Genomic DNA, 23,417 nt, shown 5'->3' with positions numbered 1-23,417 from the left:
TAGTGTAACGAAATACTGCTGCCAGGGCGCAATACGTACAGTAACACTGAAATGAGTAACGAGTAATCAGTAATGGATTACTTTCGTGTAACTGAGCCCAACACTGATCATTTTTCATTCAAACAGATCCAGAGATGCACCAAAAGCTTGAATTCACAAAGTATGCAGCTTCGTCTCATTTCCCATCAGTTATTCTTATTCCTTATGAATTATAATCTTATTTTTTTATACATATAAATCACGCTGTAATGACTTGGGTGTTGAACTGTGGAACTGGAGAGCTTCTGCTGCTGGTCCTCTTTCCCTAAATGTTGTCCAGTATTGCCATCATGTGGATCTTTTCTGTATTTCAGCAAACATTTTCCACCCAGAAGTGACATGAAACATTTTAAATCTGGGAGTAAAAGAGTAAAAAACCCTAAAACAAACACGTTAAATTGTTTCTTTCATGTAATATACTGTAATAATTCAAGAATATACTTTTTTAATGAAGCAACTCTGCACTACAAGAGCGTACAATTTGATCAAAAAGGTTTATTCCATGGTGAAAACATTCCTGCCACACACACCCCAACTCTTACTTTCACAATTGGCGAAATCCCATAGTATATAATGCATGTGGGGAGAAGGAAAAACAATCATCAAAAAAGTGACATAAGCACAAAGTGATTGGCTTTTGCAGTTCATTCAAAAAAAAAAAAAAAGGAGAAAGGGAATGTGTTACCAAACGCCTCGCAAGAGTTCTACCTCCCAACTTCTCCTTTCAGCTCCGTCCGTCAGGAGATAGAAACAGTTGATGCAGTTTTTTGAGGAAAGTAAAGTCTTAATAAAGTCTTAAAGGCAATCTGGAGAGAGCGGGAGCGTCTGTTTGGGTCGGACTGAGCGAATCGTCCACGCGCTCCGGTTTTCACGACGATTGTTCAAGCTGCGTCTGAAGGCATCGGCGGCTGTAGTAGTCGGTCGCGGGTCGGACTCGTTTTCCCAGAGTTCCTCAGCACTCCTCTTTGATGTAGATTTGTTCGTCTGTGTCGGACTCCAGGTGCTCCAGCCGGTCCGTCTGTCCGTTCATGATCTCGTCGGGGGTTTTCATGAACCTGGAACAGACAAGGGAAGCGGTTCGGTCATGAGTGCGAATCCTATAACCAGAGGTGAGACCAAGTCAACTGTGCTCGAGTCCCAAGTCAGTCTCAAGTCTTGAGGCACAAGTCTCAAGTCAAGTCCCAAGTCTAAATGTAGAACAGCAAGTCAAGTCAGAACAAATCAAGAGAGCGTTCTGTAAAGGAATAGTTCACCCAAAAATGTTAATTCTGTCATTATCTTCTCCTCCCTCATGCCAGTTGAAACACAATTGAAGTTTGTTAGTCCATATGAGGTGTGACCAAGTCAACTCTGCTTGAGTCCCAAGTCAGTCTCAAGTCTTGAGGCACAAGTCCCAAGTCTAAATATAGAACACCAAGTCAAGTCCAAGTCAAGTCCATGTCATTAATGTCAAGTCTCAAGTCTAAATGTAGAACAGCAAGTCAAGTCAGAACAAATCAAGAGTCCAGTATCAATTTAATATCTTAAAGAAAACTAAATATCTAGGACTTTTCAATGCAATATGGTTTTAATAGGATAAAAACTTGGTAAGAGCATCATGAGTTTGATTTCTATAATCAGTTTCAACTTCAATAAATTCAATCATTCCATACAAATTCAGAAAACAGAATTTAAATTCAGTCGTCCGCTGGAACAAATCTCATCACTTTCAATCTAAGTCATTTACACAAACACAAGATCTCAAGTCAAGACTTTAGAAACCTTTTCAAGTCATCAAAGTACAAGTCAGAGTCAAGTCCCAAGTCACCAGAACCCAAGTCAAGTCAAGTCTCAAGTCTTCTCTTCATGCATCAAGTCAAGTCTCAAGCTATTAAAACTGTGACTTGAGTCTGACTCGAGTCCAAGTCATGTGACTCGAGTCCCCACATCTGCCTATAACTGAGAGCAAAAGTGTTTCTTGAAAAAGTTCTTTAAAAGGAAAAATCCACCTCAGAAACTCTTACAGTTATATTTCATCAGTTTATGATGTTCAATTAATTCCAGGAGTTATTTAGTGATGAAGTGTCGTAATTTACTTTTCTGGTGAACCCACTTTCTCTCAACCTGCCACGTCTACTTCTACTGCAGTTAGTGATTTACTACATTTCCCAGAATGCCTTTCAACAAGCTCCAGAGAAGAGGCGTGAATGTATTGTTTTCAATTAAAAGGTAGGCGTTTGTGCAACTGAACATCTTGAAAGTGCGATCATTCAGCTGTGGGTTTTACGAGTCTCTGATCGCAGCTGCTTCCCTTCCTCAACCTCAACCTGTCTCTCTGCTGCAGTGCATTCTGGTCTCTCTCCTGCTCCTGCAGTGCATTCTGGTCTCTCTCCTGCTCCTGTGGTGGAGAAACTGGTCTCTCTCCTCTTCTACGATGGATTTCTCCCTGTATGATTGTTGAACGTCTCTCGGTGCAAAATGGCGGCTCTAGAAAGAAGCCCTCGCTCTTTGATTCTGAGGGACTGACACCAAAACCTGACGTTTACCGCTGATGTTTTACATCCTGAAACATTTTCTCATATCAAACTCCACTGCAGCTGCTGAGCAGAACATCACCAGCAGCTGATATTTTTAACAGTGTTTCAGGGCTTCAGGGGGATTTTTAGCTGATGTACCTGAACAGGAGTCTTTGTCCCGGCTCTTTCCTGATAATGTTCAGTTTGTAGTAGTGTCTCAGTGCTCGCGACATCTTCTCGTACGTCATATTGGTCCTGTTCTGTGAGAGGGAAAAGAACAACAGTGTCATTAATAATAATAATAATAATATGATGCTTTATTGACCTCCAAAGGGAAAATTCTCTTTTCTCGAATACGAATACAAATCTTTATTGTCCACAATGTAGAAATTTGCCTTTGGCTTCACCGTAAAAAAGACATGACATAAAAAATTATACATACAACAATACATGCATCAAGCAGAAAATAAATACAGTAAATAAATAAATAAAAATAGTGAGCAAAACTGCAATAAAAGTCTCAGGAGCAGCCACCTGTATCTGCCAACCTACATTACCCAGTTTAATTTAGGACTTTAATCACACTTGGGACAAAAGATTTCTTGTCTTATATTCTTAATAGCTAGTGATGAGAAGATACATCGAAATTCAATATATCTCAATACAAAATGTGTCAATCCGTCTGGTGTGTCAGGAACATGAATGGTGATATCAGCTCCATGTTATTCTGCTGTCAGGAACATGAATGGTGATATCAGCTCCATGTTATTCTGCTGTCAGGAACATGAATGGTGATATCAGCTCCATGTTATTCTGCTGTAGTAATCACTAATGAGACTCTTGACCATCACAGTTTCACAAGCTCTCCATCCAAATTATATTATTGTCACTTTGTAATGACATTTTTAAATTGTTGTTTACATTCTAGCAGCCAATGGCGTCGCTAGAAAGATTTGAGTCTCAGAAATAAACAGAATTCTGCACAGTCAGACTTTGTTGTCACTGAACTTTTATTGATCACATCGTATCCTGGTTGGATTGAATCCTGAACCTCAGATCACGTATCTAAGGATTGGTTGAAGGACGGTTTCCCCAACATGGCGTCCCAGCAGAAAGTGTGTGTTTACCTTGTGGTTGCCCCAGAGCCTGGCCAGGCCGTTGGGGTCCATGATGCGGAAGACTTTGCTCTCTGGATCCTCCCAGCGGATGTAGTTCTCGTACCGGCTGTCTGACAGGAGCTGGTAGACGTAATCCCACAGCAGCCTGCAGTCTGTGAGACAGGAAATTGGATACATCAGTCGCTATAGTGATCGGTTCAGATACGTCAGTCACTAGTGATTGGTTCAGATACGTCAGTCACTAGTGATTGGTTCAGCTACGTCAGTCACTATAGTGATCAGTTCAGATACGTCAGTCACTAGTGATCGGTTCAGATACGTCAGTCATTAGTGATCGGTTCAGATACGTCAGTCACTAGTGATCGGTTCAGATACGTCAGTCACTAGTGATCGGTTCAGATACATCAGTCACTATAGTGATCAGTTCAGATACGTCAGTCACTAGTGATCGGTTCAGATACGTCAGTCACTAGTGATTGGTTCAGATACATCAGTAACTATAGTGATCAGTTCAGATACGTCAGTCACTAGTGATCGGTTCAGATACGTCAGTCACTAGTGATCGGTTCAGATACGTCAGTCACTAGTGATCAGTTCAGATACATCAATCACTATAGTGATCGGTTCAGATACATCAGTCACTATAGTGATCAGTTCAGATACGTCAGTCACTATAGTGATCAGTTCAGATACGTCAGTCACTAGTGATTGGTTCAGATACGTCAGTCACTAGTGATCGGTTCAGATACGTCGGTCACTAGTGATCAGTTCAGATACGTCAGTCACTAGTGATCGGTTCAGATATGTCAGTCACTAGTGATCGGTTCAGATATGTCAGTCGCTATAGTGATTGGCTCAGATACGTCAGTCACTAGTGATCGGTTCAGATATGTCAGTCGCTATAGTGATTGGTTCAGATACGTCAGTCGCTATAGTGATCAGTTCAGATACGTCAGTCACTATAGTGATCAGTTCAGATACGTCAGTCACTAGTGATTGGTTCAGATACGTCAGTCGCTATAGTGATTGGTTCAGATACGTCGGTCACTAGTGATTGGTTCAGATACGTCAGTCACTAGTGATCGGTTCAGATATGTCAGTCACTAGTGATTGGTTCAAATATGTCAGTCACTATAGTGATTGGTTCAGATACGTCGGTCACTAGTGATCAGTTCAGATACGTCGGTCACTAGTGATTGGTTCAGATATGTCAGTCACTAGTGATCGGTTCAGATATGTCAGTCACTAGTGATTGGTTCAGATATGTCAGTCACTATAGTGATCAGTTCAGATACGTCAGTCACTATAGAAAACGGCTAACGAGGAGGAAATCTCAGCTGAATAATGGAGTGGAACCAGATGGACGTTCAGGCTGAACATCAGAGCAGCTTTAACCTTTAACCTCATCAGGACTGAAGCTCACCTGCTATCCGCCCGATGGGCATGGTCTGCTCCTCTGGAGGAGAGACGGGCATGATGACGTGGTTCCTGTAGAGCGCCTCCTCCTGCTGCAGCAGGTGCTGCTGCTGCTGCAGCGCCAGCTGATGGTGCGGGTGGACTTTCCCCTCGCGCCCGTTCTCCAGCGACGGCTGGGCCGGCGGCGCCCCCCGGCCGTGCCTGAAGTCCCCGGCGGCTCCCCCGCCGCTCCTGCCGGGGCTGAGCAGCAGAGGGTGCATGATGGCGCTGGGCATGAGCTGGATGACGCGCGGCGGGACGGGCTCCTGGCCCCCGGGGCTGCCGGGGCACGGCGCCTCACGCGCCGCGGCGCAGTGGCCGTTCGGGGCGGCCGGAGACACGGACAGAGGGTACATGTCGTCCGGCAGGTGGTGGTTGGAGTCGGGCAGCTGGGAGGACGCCTGCAGCGGGTCCTCGTTGCCCGGCCGGGGGTGGTTGGGCTCTGGAGGGGAGCGGCGGGGGGCCGGGTGGTGGGGCGAGCGGGAGCGGTGCCGCAGCTCGATGGTTGGCGGGTGCTGGGGGAGGGACTCCGTACCACGTGGGGCCCGCCGTACCGTTTCTGACAGGACAAACATACGCCATGTTATACATATAAATCTGAAATATACAACTTTTTATACATTGAAACAATAAATAAATAGGATATTTTCTACATTATCAAGAGTGTGTTCAGGCCCAAATCCCCCTGTTTGCCTGAAATTGGCTTTTCAATGGTGTTTTGGACATTGTGGGACATAAAACTATTTCCTGTGGGTGTGTCTTGTGGGCGGGGCCAGTGGTGAGCTGATTGTGGTTATCAAGGTGCGGCTAGCGGCCGCAGAGCAGGAAGTCACAGCAACAATAACAAGCAAACATGCAGCTGACAACACCGGTTTTGGACACGGTGAACACTGGCGTTGCTTTTCCTCACCGGTTCCACCTGGAGGAGATGAAACTCCTGGACATCAGTTAGCCGCTCTGCTACAGCTTCTATGTGACGAGCTAGCGGTTCTGGATTATCCCACAGATCTGTCTGTCAGGCATCCAGGTAGTAAAATGTCCAAAAAAATACAAACAAAATCCACCGGATGAGTTGAAGACATTTTGCCACTCAGAGGTTTCCTCAGTTTTTAGGTTCAGTAGATTTTGGTTTTATTTTTTTGGACATTACCCCACAGAGTTCAGATGGCCCAGCAAGATGAGGGACAAGTGGGACGTCCTGCTGGATCAGTTGGCAAATGGACCTTTGTCACATCTCTCTCTTATGTCAACTATCCAATGGAGCAGAAACGGCAAAAAATAAAATAATCTTTAAATAATAATAATAACTTTATTTTTATAGCACCTTTAAATACAGAGTTTACAAAGTGCTTTGACAGTCAAAATAAAAGCAGAATACACAAAATGAATTAAAAAAAAATAATGGAACAATGAGAAACAGGAATTAAGTGATGAGTGTACTGTGGAGGAGGGCAGGACCTGAAATACTTTGCTGACTCAAGGCAAAAATATGCATATTAAATATTTTTCCAAGTACCACTGCTGTTACCTAACTGTGCTGTGATTTGTCCTCACTGCCAGTAAATTCTACACTGCTCAATACTGTAAACTCCCTGGATCTGTGGACTTTTAACACACAGGAAAAACCACTAGGTGTCACTGAAGTCCAATAGAAAATCTGGTCATTCTGATCATGTAATTTGAGAAGAGTCTGAGGCAAATGTCTTTGTTTGGGTTTGGAAGAAGCATCTTAAACCTAATGGTACACTGCAGAGGAGTCTCAAGTCTTGAGGCACAAGTCTCAAGTCAAGTCCCAAGTCTAAATGTAGATCACCAAGTCAAGTCCAAGTCAAGTCCATGTCATTAAAGTCAAGTCTCAAGTCTAAATGTAGAACAGCAAGTAAAGTCAGAACAAATCAAGAGTCCAGTATCAATTTAATATCTTAAAGAAAACTAAATATCTAGGACTTTTCAATGCAATATGGTTTTAATAGGATAAAAACTTGGTAAGAGCATCATGAGTTTGATTTCTAGAATCAGTTTCAACTTCAATAAATTCAATCATTCCATACAAATTCAGAAAACAGAATTTAAATTCAGTCGTCCGCTGGAACAAATCTCATCACTTTCAATCTAAGTCATTTACACAAACACAAGATCTCAAGTCAAGACTTTAGAAACCTTTTCAAGTCATCAAAGTACAAGTCAGAGTCAAGTCCCAAGTCACCAGAACCCAAGTCAAGTCAAGTGTCAAGTCTTCTCTTCATGCATCTTGACACTTTTCTACTTTTAAGTGTCAGTTCCTACTTTTTGACTCGGTCTGCTTCCTTCATTCGCAGCAGGTGGATTGTAAAAAAAAACAAGCACGTTTTCTAATTCCCGTCTATAAACCGTCTCTCAAAACAAGGAAGACAGCGGTACGAGTCGTTATCGGCCGGCCGATCACTTCCCCTGCAGTAAACCCCGGGGCAGATAAGGCCGTCCTGTAACGCCGCTTGTTTAAATAAAGCAGCGTTTCCTTGTGGAACGGGTTCTACTGTCAACATGTGGAGTGTGCAGCTCGCCGCTCGGCCACGCTCGATTCTCGCTGTGTCACGCTTCTCCGGATCAGAGCCAGAAAACAGTCTCGGGTATTTTCACAGAGCGTCAAGATTACTTCCCTGATGAAGACGGACGCCAAGTGAGGAATGTTTCTACTGTTGAAGCTACAAAGAGACGCCCGCTGCATGATTTACTGACAAGAAGTGTACTCTGCCCTTTAATGTCTTTCGCAACATACGTACATAAAGATTATCTGAAAGAGATAACCTGCAAAGAGTCGATTCTCGATTTCCACCACGCCGATCCTGAGAATCGATTCTACTAGTAAACAGAGTCATCTGCAATCTCAACTCCAAACTCTGGAATCAAAGAAACTGTTTTAAATCGAATTTGTAATGAATTCATTGTGATTTAGGCCTGCCTATACTAATCTGTGTTCGATTGCCTCGGTCTGATCCATTTCACAACAAGTGAAATACATCACTATTTGATTGACAGGTGATCTCTCAGTTTAGCGCCAAAGAAAAACAACCAACAACAATCTTGAGGATTTCAACTTTAAATCAGTTTGGGTCAAATACGTTAAATTGAATTAACTGCTAGAACAAAATCTCCTCTAAAAATTACATGAAATCTTCCTCAGCAACTTGACTTATTAATTAAAGTGTCTCTCCATCATTGTCTGATGATTCCTGAAAATATATATATAATAGTAGAAACAGGAAAATACACCAAACTTAAAAATCCTTCTCTAACTCGTCTCTTTTTCGGCATCTCCTCCTTTGTGATCGGTATAGATTTGATAGGGAAATCAATAAAGCATAATGGCTTTTACCTGGATTCACCTCATTATTGGACTTTGTTTTATTCCCCCCCAAGTCCAGACTGACCTTCAAGTTTGAGGTGCTGCAGCGCGCTCTCCGGCAGCGAGTGGAAGGAGTTCCCGGGGAAGTAGGCGGAGGGATACGAGACGTGGGGCTTCCTCTGCTTCAGGATGTGCTGCAGCAGCTCGTACAGGACGTCCCCTGCACAGACACAAAGGTCAGAGGTCACCGCACGGCTCCCAGTAGCATTTAACCCCGGCAGAAAAAAAGGGAAATTAGAGTCAGGTTCAACCTACAAAGACCTGAACTGCTCTCTGCTTTCCAGGCAGCAGGGAAACACTGGAAGATACACTGAACATTTACAGAATATATATTATACTGTAAATACACATGACCAGTCACCAGTCTGGACCTCCTGACTGAATATTCTGTGTTCCTCATTCTCTTAAATCCATTTTGATCTAAAGGCTTCTGCTTAAATGCTTGAAATGAGTTTCTTAGTCAAATATAAATAGTGAAGTTGATCCTATGTATGAATTTCTTTCCAAAGCCTTTGCCTTTCCATCAAGGCAAAGAATCTAAAATATAAGATAGTTTTGATTTGTTCATTTGTGTTATTTCATAGTTTTGATGTCTTTACTGTTATTCTAAAATGTGGAAAGATAGTAAAAATAAAGAAAAATGTGGTGTGTCCAAACTTTTGACTGGTAGTGTATACGGATAGTGATGGGACGATACTCTCAGAATACGATTCGATACGCGATATGAGATTCAGAATTCAATAAAACCACAATACGATGTAATAAATTAAAGTTCAATGACAACAAATCCTGACTGCATGGAATTATGTTTATTTCTGAGACACAAATCTTTCTAGCGATCGTAAACAATAATTTAAAATTGCACATTACAACGTGCAAATCCATATAATTTGGATGGAGCGCTTGTGAAACTGTAGCAAATAGGAAATAATCCCTAAAAAACACTTCACTGTCCCATCCATGTCTTTTCACTTAGCAGGACAGCAGCTCAGTTCAAGCTCTGGGTTTGACACTGTAAAATTTGGATTTTAAAACTGACAAAAAAACAAGTAAAAGTTAAAAAATCTAATTCCATACAGCTTGCATCGCTGACAGATCGGGGGAAATGTAAACTCGACGCAGACAGAAGTGAATGTGCTGTAACTCTACGTGACACCGCAGTTCTCCTTTAAGTCCTCATACAGTAGGCTGACAGCAGCTTCCAGGCACCAAGCCCTCAGCAGGACGTTTACTCATATGATTAACAGCTGTTTGTTTTACTTTCACACCGACAAGCCGTCGCTTCACAGGACCTGGCAGGGGAACGCTCACTCTGTTAACCAGTAACTGCACGGTTAAGTGATCCTGACTGGCTGCAACACACACTCATCACACATTATCTTAAAATATTTTCTTAAAGGCTTCACCATCACAACAACAAGGAAATGATTCTCATGAAGGAAGTGATGGTGCGCACACACACACACACACACTCATGCACACACACACGTACAAACACACCCCTTTCAGTTCTCACTTTCTTGTCCTGTAGCTTCAAGTTTTGCTGTGGGGAAAATTCCCAACTCCTGATGCATCAAACTTGACTCATATTCTATATTAAAAAGATTTTAAAAAACTTCTATGTTCACAATACATGTTTAACGTTAGGAATCACAATCACCGGGAAACAAACACGAATAAGCCTCCACACCTCGTCAATTAGCCATAAACGGATAATGAAACACCTTTTTTTGGCATTAAATGAGCCTCATTCAGCTCGTTCAGGCCTAAACAAGCAACTGCAACTTGAGGTCAAAAGAGATCCCAAATGAAAAAGAGAGACATGGCCTGTTATTTCAAAGCGAACTGCTACAAAGGAAAATATGTCACACGGCAAAAAGTGATGGAAATAAAACCCTAATAATTCCCAAAAGACGAAACACACACAGCAAGAGCCAGGAAATCTGCTCAGTTCCCTAAAATGACGTCGTCTCCGAGGCCGCTGACAGCAACACAGCCCCAACCAGGCAGCAGGCGGAGCGATCACAACAGTTATTTAAATGTAATTAATCAGCATCAGCTTTATCCCCTGCCAACTGATATTTCACTTTTAGATTAAAAACAGATCAAGACCCTGAGCTGCAGTTCAACCTGCGATGCATGAAGCCGTTATACAACATATTTCTAATGTGACGGATCAGCTGTCACATAACAAAACAACTAAAAACAACTAACAGAAAGATGTGTGATACTTATGACTGGGTTCTACAGTTAAAATACACATTAAAATCCTCATTTTTCATTGTAAAATTGCAAATTTTTGCCATTTTCTTGTCTGGATTTGAAGATTTTGCTCGGTGTTGAAGCTGAAGCATCGCTCTACAGCTGCAGATTATTCTTTTTATTATCTTTTTTATTATTCAACAAATATAACAACATGTGAAATCATAATCTGAGGATCTATGACTGGAGGGTCATGTGAATCGATACAGAACAACCTCTGCTGCATAATTTTCCCACAGTTTTCCAGACCTGGAAATGACTAAATACATTTCCCAGACTTCCCAGACCTGAGCAGGGTTTATGTCACTGCCTTATCTTTATATTTCATAATCCCATTCACTCATTATTCATTCATTATTATCCCAAACCGCACCAGAAGACACTGACTTCATCACTGACTGAACAGTAAACACATTCTGACATCAGATCTATTTTTATTCTAAAATGCAAATCCATCCCTCTTGTCCGTATACTGTGGAAAATGCTTTGCGTATTATTTTTTAATGTGCGCTCGCTCCCCGTGCGTCTGGCCCCTGGTGTTGCCGGGGCGACAGTTGAGGTCGGTTTGTACTTCCTGATCAACCGTCTCCTACTTCCTCTACTAGACGACAAAAGGCAGCAGCCTCACCGCAGCAGCTGCCTGACGCTCCGCTCAGCTTATTGATTATCGCTGTAAAGGGCGCAGCGCTGGTGTAAACACATTGATTTAGACGCTGCAGCAGGCGAGGCTTGTATGTATAAATAAATACACTCTTCATATCCGTCTGAATCACAAAGAGCCGCTGCAACAGAGAAGAGTCTCATCCCTGATAACTGAGACGCTGGAGATTAAATTGTGCTGTTGGTGCGGTCACTGCATGCTCACAGATGTTCATTTATCAAGTATTTTACAGCTGTGACGCATCCAATTAACAGCTGAGGACCCAAACTAGGGCTCCAACTAACGATTATTGTCATTATCGATTATTTTTTCGATTAATCGATCAATCATTTAGTCTATAAAGTGTCAAAAATAATGACAAATGCCCATCTCTGTTCCCAGAGTCCAAAGTGAGTCTGACCAGCAGCCAAAAAACACAATTTAATAATGAGATGAAACAGAGAAAAGCAGCAAATCTTAGTGTTTGTGAAGCTGCAACCAGCAAATGTTTGGTGTTTTTACTCATAAATGACAAAAACTATTAATAGAAAATCAAAATGATGTTTATGTCGATCGACTAATCGTTTCAGCGCTATCCGTTTTACCGTTTAATTTTGTGCAATCAGTCATTTTTTTGATTTTTCTTCCTGATGTTACATGTCTTATTCAGGTTTCCCACTGCAGTCCAGATGTTAAATTCCAAGGCTTTTCCATGACCTTCCATAACTAAGTCGGAGCGTTTTCCAAGACCCAAAACTGTTCTTCCTTCCTGGTTTGCTAACGTTGTTTTCCAGTCCGGTTTCCACCCAAACACGTGAGCCGAGCTGGACAACACATCCTCGCATTCGCCTGTAAAGTGATCCATCTGCAAAAATTCCCAGATATTCCCCCGACTTCAACAGAGAATTCATCCGATTCCCCAGCTTCCCCCCGTCTGGAATTTGTGGTTTCTTGAATAAATAGCTTTCATATATGTGGCTGAAATATGAACAGCACATCTACCGTCACAGTAATCCTACAGAATGATGTAAGTAATAGAAATGGGTCTTCTTCGCTTTTGGAGGCCTATGTAAGAATTAATGTAATTTTTGTTTTTTTATGTGAAACTGTTTTGATTTGTAGATGTAAAACATGAAGAATAAATGTAAAATAAATCAATCAAGAAAACTTTTTGAGAGTGCGCATTTCCAGGAACTTCCATTCTGAAATGACGATGAGGAAGAGGAGGAGGAGGAGGAGGAGGAAAAGGAGGAAGAGTGTACCGGAGTGGGGGGAGCGGTAGCGGAAGTCCTCCTTGGTGAGCAGCAGCAGCGCCTTGCCGTTCATCTGGAAGGATCCGCTGGTGATCGGCCGCAGGGCGAACTCCCTCTCCGCCCAGCGCAGCCACTGGGCCACGTCCTCCCGGCTCCAGAACACCGGCTGCAACCCTGCCGCGAGAAAAGAGAGGAGAAGAAGAAGAGGAGGAAAGAGGAGAGGGAGGAGAAGACGGGGGCAGAAAGGAGGGGGGAGGGTTTGGAGAAGAAGCAGCAAAACAGAAAGGAAGAAAGACGGATGAGATCAGTGAAGAAGAAGAAGAGATGGGGGGTTGGGGAGAGGAAGGAAGGAAGAAAAGGAGGAAAGACAGGAAGGAGGGGGAGGGGAGGGGTGGAGAGGAAAGGAGAGGAGGAGGGAAGCGGGGGGGGAGGAGAGGAAGGAAGGAGGCCTAGGCAGTAAAAAGGATATTGAGGAAGTGAAGATAAAAGGAAAAAAAAAAGGAGGGAGCGATTACGGGAACGGCAGCGGGGATAAAGGAAAAAAAAAAGATGAAGGAGGAGACGGAACGAGAAAGGGAGAGGAGGTTGGAATAAAAGATTAGAGGATGATAGGTGGAGGGGAGGAAGGCAGAATGAATCAAAAGGATAAAAGAAGAAGAAGAAGAAGAAGAAGAGGGGGGATATAAGAAAAATGGTCAGACAGTTATTTCAGTTGTGAACTCCTGACACATCAGACCGCTTTATTAATCTGAGTATGGAGGGATGAGGACACATGGAGGGAGAGGAGGGGAAACAGGAATGAGAGGGGTTTTTTTTCTTCACTGCTGTGGGAACAGGAGAGAAAAACATCTGCACTGGTTGGTGACCAAAACACATTTAGAGGAAGAGAAGAAGAAGAATCACGCTGAGAGCAAACATTCATCCATGAGGAGAATATGAACAATTCCCTGAAATTTACTTTAATATTGTGCAGATTTGAGTTTTAATTATGCAAACAGTTCTCTGAGGCAGAACTAATCTCATTGGTTGATTTAAACCTCAGTGGGCGGAGCTAAAGAACACAGTTTTTCATAGTGTTAGTTAGCTAACTCAAACTCTGTTTTGAAGCGCAAGTTAGCTAACTGGAAAACCTGAATGACAAAGAAGGAACTCTTATTTATTCATTCATCATTTTGAAGGTCAGCAGCTAGCTAACTAGCTTACCTAGCTAGCTATAGGCTAGTATGGCTAGTTTGAACTTGAAGGTCAGCTAGCTAACGAGCTAACCTAGATAACTTAGTATGATAGATTGTATTTTTTCAGTTAGCAGCAGAGCGCTAGGCTTCATAATATTAGCTTCCTCCTCTCTTACCTCTTGTCTTTTTCACTGAGCTTCAGTCTGATGTTACTTAGCCAGAAAAACTGTGGTTCTTTGGCTCCGCCCACTGAGGTTTAACTCAACCAATCAGATTATTTCTGCCTCCGAGAAATGTTTCTAGAGCTAAAACTACAATCTGCCAATACTGTCTGACATAAAAGGATGATGGGTATTTTTAGTATTGTATTAAAACACAGTCTGACACTCATTTAGTGACACTCACTGCCACCTCATTGTGTGAATTTGCACTCTCCTGATTTACAGTATGACTCAGGTTAACCTCTCTCTTTCTCACTCTCTCCTACACACACACACACAAACAGACATGCAGCAGAGTGTGTCACTACGATCAGACCATCCATCACACCCACACAGAGCGTAACTACTCATTTCTTGCGTCTCACTTATCGTTCGGCCTCAAACGCTTCCTCCGGGAGTCGGACAGCTGTTATCTTTGGCCGGCACTGTCGCCGTCACACCAGTAATAGGAACTCGTGCTCGGTTTCCCCCGTCAAACAAAGGAAGTTTTCACAGAGAGCAATCAATATGAAATGAAACCCTGTCTAGATCGTCAGCTTCCCATTTTGTCCCCCCCCACCCTCCCTCCATATCCAGATAGTGACACCGCGGTGCGATAAGCCCGGCAGGCCGAGGTTATCGGACAGATACCGTCAGAAGCGACAGGACGCTGCGACCCGCTCTCAGGTGTTTCACAACCACAGGAACCAGCGTTTGACAGATAGAGAACTCGACTTCTGCACGTCAAATACAACATGATCTCCAGCCCGAATGTCCGTTTGCTTCCCACTGCATTACTGAAATTTCCTCATATAGATGTTGTTTAAGGGGGAATCTGTTGGTTAAGGAGGTGACTTCAACAAATCTATTCTGCCGAAACGACGATCGAACGGTTCAAACTTTAGTCCCGCCCACAAAGCCACTGATTGGCTCGATTGAACGAGCCGTTGACGAGGGAAACACCAGACTCTCTGAATTGCCAAATCTAAAGAGCGGGACGGGATTCAGGAGTCTGGAACCGGACTACAGGATCTCATAAAAACTCTGAATCACAGATTTACGTGCTGTGGACACAAATTATGTGAAAATGACGTTCCTCCACCATGAACTGGATTCTGTGGCTAAACTTGATTAAGGTTTGGGAAAGGCTTTGGTCTTGGTTAGATAAGAAAAGCTTTCACTAAATATTAAAATGTGACTTTCCTTTCCTACAAACTTCATACAAACTGGGAACTCTGCCGCACTGAGACTCTACTTTCTGTTTTAAAATTTGTGACGCGATATGCAAGATCTCGTTTTTAAATCTGTATTTACACCCTTTGGTTGCACGTCGGTGGGTCCCGATTGGCAGCGAGAGGCAACTGTTTGAAAACTGTTCGAACTTCACTACCCAGAAATCCTGCAGTGTGAGGTCAGTAAAGTGTTCGCCAACCCAGCCGGTCCGTGCTGCTTTAGGAAACCAAAGAGACGAGAGAGGAAAAGATCTAACGCTGGTGAGTCCAGCTTTCTCTGGACGGTTTTTGATAAGTTAATAGCGATAGAGAGTAGTAAAACAGACGTCGAATGGTATAAAAATACAGCGAATTATTACTTAAAGTGTCAATTCATCTCTTCCCGTGGGAGAGAAGTGTCCAATCCGATGCCAGAATTTAATTTGGGCCAATAGGGCGAATCTACAGCGTCTCAAATTGAGGACGGACGGAGCCTCAGTTTGAGATTCAGGCTGATCAGACTTGCCTAGTGCAGCTTTAAAAACACTTTCTGAATAAATCTGACTCGACTTTATATAACGGGACGGGTCTGGGATGCACCGGGACACTCTTAAGTGACTGCAGCGTCTACTTGCAATCAATACGAGTCGGTCTGCCATCTGCGCAGCATGCACCAGCTGCACGCTCGTCTCCTGCGGGTGACAGGCAGCAGTGCACTCTGGGTCGCGAGGTCACGGCTGCGGTATGTTCTCTCCAGGGCCGGAGAGAGGTGCTGCTCTGCCAAAACCCCTCCGAGATCCGGTCTGCCGGCCTCAGCCATCTGCACCGAGCCCAGCGGAGGAAGCAACAAGGGGAGGAGGAGGAGGAGGAGGAGGAGGAGGAGGAGGAAGAGGGGGGGGGGGCCCAAACAAACGTGTCCCACAACGCACTTTGGCAGGAAGCAATCCAGCGTGGGCTCCGTTTCAGCACAGGAAACTTCCTGCGGTAAGGTTAGAGAGCGACGCTGGGAGGTTTATCAACAGTCAGCAGCAAGACGGAGGGAGAGAGGGAGGGAGAGAGAGAGAAAGAGAGAGAGGGAGAGGAGCAGAAATGGATAGTGTACAAAAAGAAATGAAGGCAAAGGAGGTAAAAAGCCAGGAGCAGGAGGAGATGAAGACAAATTAAAAAAGGCGTGAAAAGAAGAAGAAGAAGAAGAAGAAGAAGAAGAAGAAGAAGAAGAAGAAGAAGAAGAAGAAGAAGAAGGAAAGGCAAACAGGAAGGGAAACGGATACTCAGGCGTTACTGAGGCTCCGTTCACACTGCAGGATCTTCACGCTCAATTCTGAATTCTATCAGATTTTTTTGGATATCTGTATCTATATCTATATTTAGGATGAAACTCATATCTGATACCAATATGACCTGACAGCCATGTGGAGAAGAGACACACACACACACACACACAGAGAGAGAGAGAGTCACAAAAACAAAAGACATCACATCTGTTTTTGTAGCTTCTCCTGCTTGTTTGTGCCTCGACTGAATTGAAGCGATTACCCAAATACCAATCAAGTCACTTTTTGGCTTTCTTTCCATTCCAACGATAACGAGGCAAAGACAAAATGATGACAACTGTCGCAGGTGGATGACATCAGAGTACAACACTGACACATTCTGATTTGAGCGTTCAGAAACAAGCCAGTCGCATGTTTCTGGATCCAATTCTGTAAAACATATCCATGTGATCTGAGTCAAAATTGAAAAAAATGGGACGCAAAAATGCAGCTTTTTTGCGGTTCAGACTGATCAGAAAACATCAGATCTGAGTCACACGGGAGGGAGAAAATCATAATTGGGAAACTTTGGGCTGCAGTGTGAACGGAGCCGCAGAGATACAAAGGCCTCTTGCTCATTTTTAGACGGAAAGGAAAATGGAGGAGCAAGGACAGCGAGAGAGACAGAGAGAGAGAGAGACAGAGAGAGAGAGAGACCTTCAACCCCGACACTCTCTCTCTCCTGCTCTGCTCCTTTAAAACCTTTCCAGCGCTTCTTTTTACAGAGAAATTTGTCTCTTTTCTGTCTTTTTAATTGTTTTACGTGAGGGAATCTGTAGCAGATTTGTTACAGGTTAGAGGAGAAAATCAATTTCTGTCTCCCTTGTCATCCACTGCTGCTTTTGTTGGATGCATCTCAGGTTCACGCTGTTCATGAGTGTGTGTGTGTGAGTGTGTGTGTGTGTGTGTGTGTGTGTGTTTACACTGAATGAAACCCTCGAGCTCGACAGCAGGATCCCAGGCCCTTGACTAAACCGTGGGCTCCTAATCCTCTCTGATGACACATAATTTTCACTCTGCGGTTTCTCAGGCCCCCGCTCACGCTCACACTCCCTCCACACACACACACACACACACACACACACACACACACGGCACACAATGTTGCCAAGGCAACTCATAAGCGCTTGGGATGAATGGAGGGAAGAGGAGGATGAGATCACCGGTATCTTGTTTCGTCGTTGCGGTGCAGAAGCCCCCCGACTTCCCCTCTCCCTCCGCCGGGCGAATTCTGGAGCTCCGACCCGATGCGAACCGTACAAAGTCCGGACCGGACCAGACCAGACTCGCGGTCTGGCTCGGCGAGTCGCACCGAGCTTCACCCCGCTGCTCGCTACGCTTCTGTTTACACCACCGAGCGGAAAAACTGTAAAACCGGAGGACTGACAACCTGATCTGACACAAATACGTGACATGAACACGACTTGTTAACACCAGATTACGTGTTAAAATTCCGTTTTCCCAGCATGAAACGGTTCCATGAAGGAGACACGACTATAAACAGGAAGTAGAGTCACAGTGGAGCGGCTCAGTGACAGGCAGGGTGTTGTGGTCGGGTGCTGGAAGTCAAATTTCGATTTTTAGCTGAAGTTTTTCTTATTTAGCCATGACCAAAGTCTTTCCCAAACCTTAACCAAGTTGTTTTAGTTGCCTAAACTTAACCGTGAGTCAACCTTCAGCTGAAAATGTCAATTTTTTGTCACAGAATTCAATCTGTGGCGGAGGAACGTCATTTTCACATAATTAATGTCCTAAATCTGTGTCACCAAGTTCAGGAGGAAACGGATCAAACCTGAACCAATACAAGGAACGACTCCTCCCACTCCTCCTAGTGATTGACAGGCCGGAGCCCCGCCTTCTGCCTCAGACTTCTCCTCATTGGTCGGACGGGTTTCCACACAATTCACTTTAAAATGAGAATGTTTCAGTTATCCTGCTCGTCTTTGGCTTCCAAACATGGCGATTTATTTTTAATCGATTGACTGATTGACTGAATTTATTTGATAATCTTAAAAACAACTACATGACTAGGATTCATCCAGAAAATAACTTCATGTACAGTTTAAAAAAAAATCATGAAGGATAAGATTAGAGCTTCTTTGTGGTCCTTACTTCTAAATAAATGTGAATCCATACAAGTTACGTACTGCAGCTTTAAGTTTAGGCAAGTAAAACAACTTTCAACTTGGGGTTTAAATCTGTGTAGTTTTCAGCCTCGCCCCGGTCTGAAAGAAGCAGAACCGAATAAAAAAAAAAAAAAAAAATAGTAAAAAATAGTGCGGTTGCATCAGTAAGACGAGGACTTTGCTCTCCCAGCTCAAAGCTCCTTAGTCATTCGGTTCTTCGGTAAATGTTTGCTTTTTCTCTTGAAGCAGAAGTAGGCGGATATTGGTCTTGCTATCTCAATAGAGAAAAGCTTTTCTTTCTCCAGACAGAGGAGGAGGAGGGAGGAGGAGGAAGGAGGAGGAGGAGGAGGAGGAGGGGGAGGAGGAGGGTCGGCCTTGACCTTCTGACACTCTGACTCAGGGCCATGTGGGTATGACAGCTCCACATTTCCTCACTTAAAGAAGCAATCAGTAATATTTTACTGGCTCGTTGCACAAAGTATAGACTAGCTACACAGGCTGCTGTGCAAAGCTTCCAGGAATTCAACCAGCATGGAGAGAATCCGCACACTACTTAACAAGAGGGGAAAATAACCAAAATAAGCATAATATATCAGCAGGGTTCACTGTGTTGTTGATCAGTGAGTCGCTCCTCTGTTCCCTCCCTGTTTCATTTGTTCAAACAAGAAAGAACAAACTGCAACGAAGCCTAAAGCCGACAAAGCTGCTCCAAAACAACAGAGAGCTCGAACTTTTCATTTTGATCATTTTTCTCCTGGTGGAAGATATACATAAATGATGAAGAAAGCCCACATTAAAGCTCACTGATCATTATTTACTGAGTTTCCCCCAATTTTGTAGAGTGAGGGTCAAAACGATAATTTGGAGCAAGTTTAGGAGTCTAAAAGCAGAGAGGCTTGGAGGAAGACTACAAGATTCTGGCAGTTTCAGCACTTGATTTTGTGATGTGTGCCTATGGCAGTAGCTGAAAAATGAAAAATCGATCAAAGATACCTCAATATCCTTTTACTTCCTTGATTTAAAATAAAAAATATCTTGGTGTCTATGCATTTGCGAGGACCTGGCTGGTTTATTCTCTGAGATAATGGAGCAAAGATTACCTGCAGCTCTGAAACTCCTTGTTCACAAATCCATTTCCTCTCTCTGCAACTTGGAAATTGCAGGAGTTCATATTGCAATTTCGATTTTTTTGTGTTTCGTCTATTATTTTTGGCTATTTTGTCTATTATTCTGCTCACGACCACATTTGATTAAAAAAATAATCTTGCACCTTTTCAGCTGCAGCACCGCTCTGAATGACTGACTGACGCTATAGAAAACACTATAGCTCCTCACTGATTGTTGCTTTAATTCTGTTGCACTCTCTCTCTCTCTCTCTTTCTCCTCATTGTCTCTCTCCCTCTCTCTCTCCCTCTGTCAGCTGGGTGCGGCAGGGCAAAATCCATCTCTCCACACACCAACTTTTACCCTTCAGTCAACAGAAATCCCCCTTTCTCTTTTATTCATCCTCTATTTCCTGCAGCGGCGTGCGCGTGCCTGTCCCCGTCCGGCGAAACTGGACTTCATCCAGTCAAAACAAAACATAAAACGGATCATCAATCAAACCAATCTTTTATGGCCAGGAAGCGGCGCGACCTGTTTCTGATAGCTTGTTGTTCGGCAGGAGCAAGCTGGCTCTTGCAGGTTAGTTCCTGAATCCAGCCGTAACTGCCACTTTTCCTTTTGTTTGGGAGCCAATTTTTTTTTTTTTGTAAAATGCAGAAGCTTCAAAGAGATTTGTTAACGACATCAAAAGGCCTCTGCCTGTCTGAAACTCTCTCACACACACACACACACACACACCCTGTAAACACTGCAGCCTGCCTTTCTCTCCATGTAAAGAAAGTGCAGTGAACACACAAAACGCGAGGTGAGACAGAAATAATTCAATTATTCTGATTTACGTCGGTTTTCCACATTACAGAGCCGAGAGTGAAGCGGTAATCGGTCAATCCGCGCTTTTGGATTTCCTCTCCATCTTTGGCTCTGAGCGCTCATCGCTGCGGTGTTTCTGCACAGATCACCTGTCAATCAAACGGTGTGGGCGGAGCTTGGGCTTTCTGTCTGTTCAGTCATGGTGGCTATCACCGCTCACGCTAACTACCCAGTTCTTCTTCTTCTGCTGATTCCAAACAAACCGGAAACGCAAATAAATAAAACGTATATTAATATTAGCAATTTAAGATATTCATCCAGAGAGGGGGTGTTCAGTCATTATAAATATGCCTCCTGACATCAACATCAGGCTAAAGCTAATCTGATTTCTCCCATTAATGCTTGAAATGAAAATGCATCACAGCTGCAAAAAAAAATCTCCATCATAACAAGTCATTCAAGTCTATTATTGAGTCCTAAAATCTGAATTTTCTTAAAATAAGTGGAAAAATCTGCCAGTGAGGTTTGGTAATTTCACTTGTTTCCAATGCAAATCAACTTAGTAGAATCAAGAGTCATTTTCTTGACAGCAGAGCAGTGATCTGTCTTATTCTGACTGGTTTCAACACACTGACTTGTTTCATTTGTAGAAAACTCCTGAAACCAGTGAAGCTGCAGTGGAAACCAGTGGAGTTATCTCTCCTCACTGCAGAATGTTTCATAAGATCTGAAGGCTGAATATGAGACTAAGATGGATGATTTTTGCAGTGTGTGTGTTTTGTTTTTATGTCTCTTCCACATGTGATAATATTGTCTTGTTGTCTTGTGTCTGTCTGTGTCAGTATAAAAAACCACTAAAACAGAAAATGCATCACACACACATCGATCCGTAACACCGGTGTTTGACGTTCGGAGCGAAGCGAAGCCCCAGTTACAGTTTACAATGCCATGTGGAGCGAGCAGGAAGAGGAGGGGGGCGCTCTCAGTTTGGTCGTTGGCATGTGAGAACAGTTTCCCTTTCAGAGGAGAAAAGAGAGGGAGTTAAAACACACACACACACACACACACACACACACACACACACACACAACACACACACACACAACAACAACATTTATTCAGGAAGCGCCGTCTGCCCACTCAGGAAATTCCTGAGGACAAGAGCTGCTTCCAGGGGCAGGAAATTTCCCCTCAGAAAGACCGAACTCACACACACACACACACACACACCACACACACACACACACACACACACACACACTTTACAACACCAATTCCCCCATACAGTAAAGTGAGTAATATAACACAGAGAGCGAGAGACAGAGAGACAGAGCAAAGGAAGCTGATGGGGGGTTTGCAGTCATATCACACACTCACACACACACACACACACACACACACACACACACACAGATGAATAAATACACAGCCAGCATACACCTACACTACCTCTGGCAGGCTTTGCACAAAGACATAAGACTCTCACTCTCATCCACCCACTCATACAAGCATGCATAGTGCAAACCCAGCTGTGAGCACACACACACACACACACACACACACACACACCGAGGAAACCAGCCAGTCGTGTTTCCATGGACATAGATTTTTTTTTAAAATCACCCAGCAAGATATTTCTACTCTTGCAGTCAGTATTCCTCAAGTCTCACACACGTTTTCTGCAGAACAACACAGCAGCACATCGTGTATCGAGCCTGTAAATAATTCAGTGTTTTCTCTCTGACTGCAGCTTATCTGCTATTAATCTGCGTTTTATATTATTTTTATTTCGGCTTTTCTGTCCCAGGTTGCATCACGCTCTGGATGCGTGGGAGCCGCGCTGACCGGTTTGATTCAGCCCGGATGGCGATTGCTGGTTACTGGTGTGAAAAAAAACGACGACTGACACACTTCATCAGTGTCTGTTATCCTGAGTGTGTCAGTGAAAGCCTTCCTGAGCCTTTTCGTTACTCTCGGCTGCGACATTCATGACTCCTGAGCTTCTGTGATGAAGAGTCCAGAGAGTTACAACAAAAAACTAAACAGAGTTCATGGAAGAAAGTATACTGCTCCAACTGTGATACTCCGATTAGTGGGAATCACCAGTCCCCATATATATCATGTTTATTTAACACGTTCATTTTCCAGCATCTCTCTGAGCCTTACCAAGAACAGGCTGTTTCTGTCGCCGTGTCTTTAAGGCTCATTAATATTAACGACCCCTCTGTTCCGATTGGCTAACCGTTTCGAGAGTGAAACATGAGACGCCGCGGCCCGGCGGCTACAGGTAGGGAAAACTCTCCGGTAATAAACGATGACGACCGCTCGACCGCTTTGAAAAAAACACTTTGTTAGTCTATTATTTCTTACAGAAATGATAATGAGCGAACCTTTGTGACGCCACAAAGTTACGGAAGTCCAAACGGCTCGTTTAGAGGCTCGCTTTTCTAATATGGATTGTGTGGATTTAGTTTTGATACTTTCACCATGTTTAGATACACATCCAACTCCTTTATCATCACAGAGGAGAGGGAGTCCTGCTTTACACCAGATGGGACCTTTAAGATAAGATATGTAAATGTATATATAAGATGCAAGATTATAACGTTTACATGGTTTGAAGTAGCACAGTTCCTCTAATAGCCTGATTTACGGGACTTTTTCAGCTTGTTGTTATTAAAATGTATTAATATACACCTATTTATATGTTTATTTGTATTTTTATACCAAACCCCATTACTTTTACTTCCTGGAAAACAGTATTTTTGGTGGCGACTTCCTGTGTAACAGCAGGCGAACATAAAAATTCCAAATAATAAACTATACTCAAA

At 43.4% G+C, this 23,417-nt stretch overlaps 1 protein-coding gene across 3 annotated transcripts in view; it reads right to left on the bottom strand.

Moving 5' to 3' along the window:
• Positions 1-976: 976 nt before the first annotated feature.
• Positions 977-23,417, bottom strand: part of etv6 (ETS variant transcription factor 6) — a 30,642-nt gene continuing 8,201 nt past the window's right edge. For all 3 annotated transcript variants that reach the window (XM_071900592.2, XM_071900591.2, XM_078282134.1), the window contains 6 exons: positions 12,657-12,821; positions 8,518-8,652; positions 5,076-5,666; positions 3,662-3,804; positions 2,694-2,794; positions 977-1,094 (listed from right to left, as the gene is read on the bottom strand). In XM_071900592.2, coding sequence (XP_071756693.2) covers positions 992-1,094; positions 2,694-2,794; positions 3,662-3,804; positions 5,076-5,666; positions 8,518-8,652; positions 12,657-12,821 — 1,238 coding nt within the window. In that variant the 3' untranslated portion in view covers positions 977-991. The remainder of the gene's footprint in view (positions 1,095-2,693; positions 2,795-3,661; positions 3,805-5,075; positions 5,667-8,517; positions 8,653-12,656; positions 12,822-23,417) is intronic.

This window comes from Centroberyx gerrardi, chromosome 24 (assembly GCF_048128805.1).
Source record: "Centroberyx gerrardi isolate f3 chromosome 24, fCenGer3.hap1.cur.20231027, whole genome shotgun sequence".
Classification (NCBI taxonomy): Eukaryota; Metazoa; Chordata; class Actinopteri; order Beryciformes; family Berycidae; genus Centroberyx; species Centroberyx gerrardi.
This window is presented reverse-complemented; position numbering and strand designations above follow the sequence as displayed.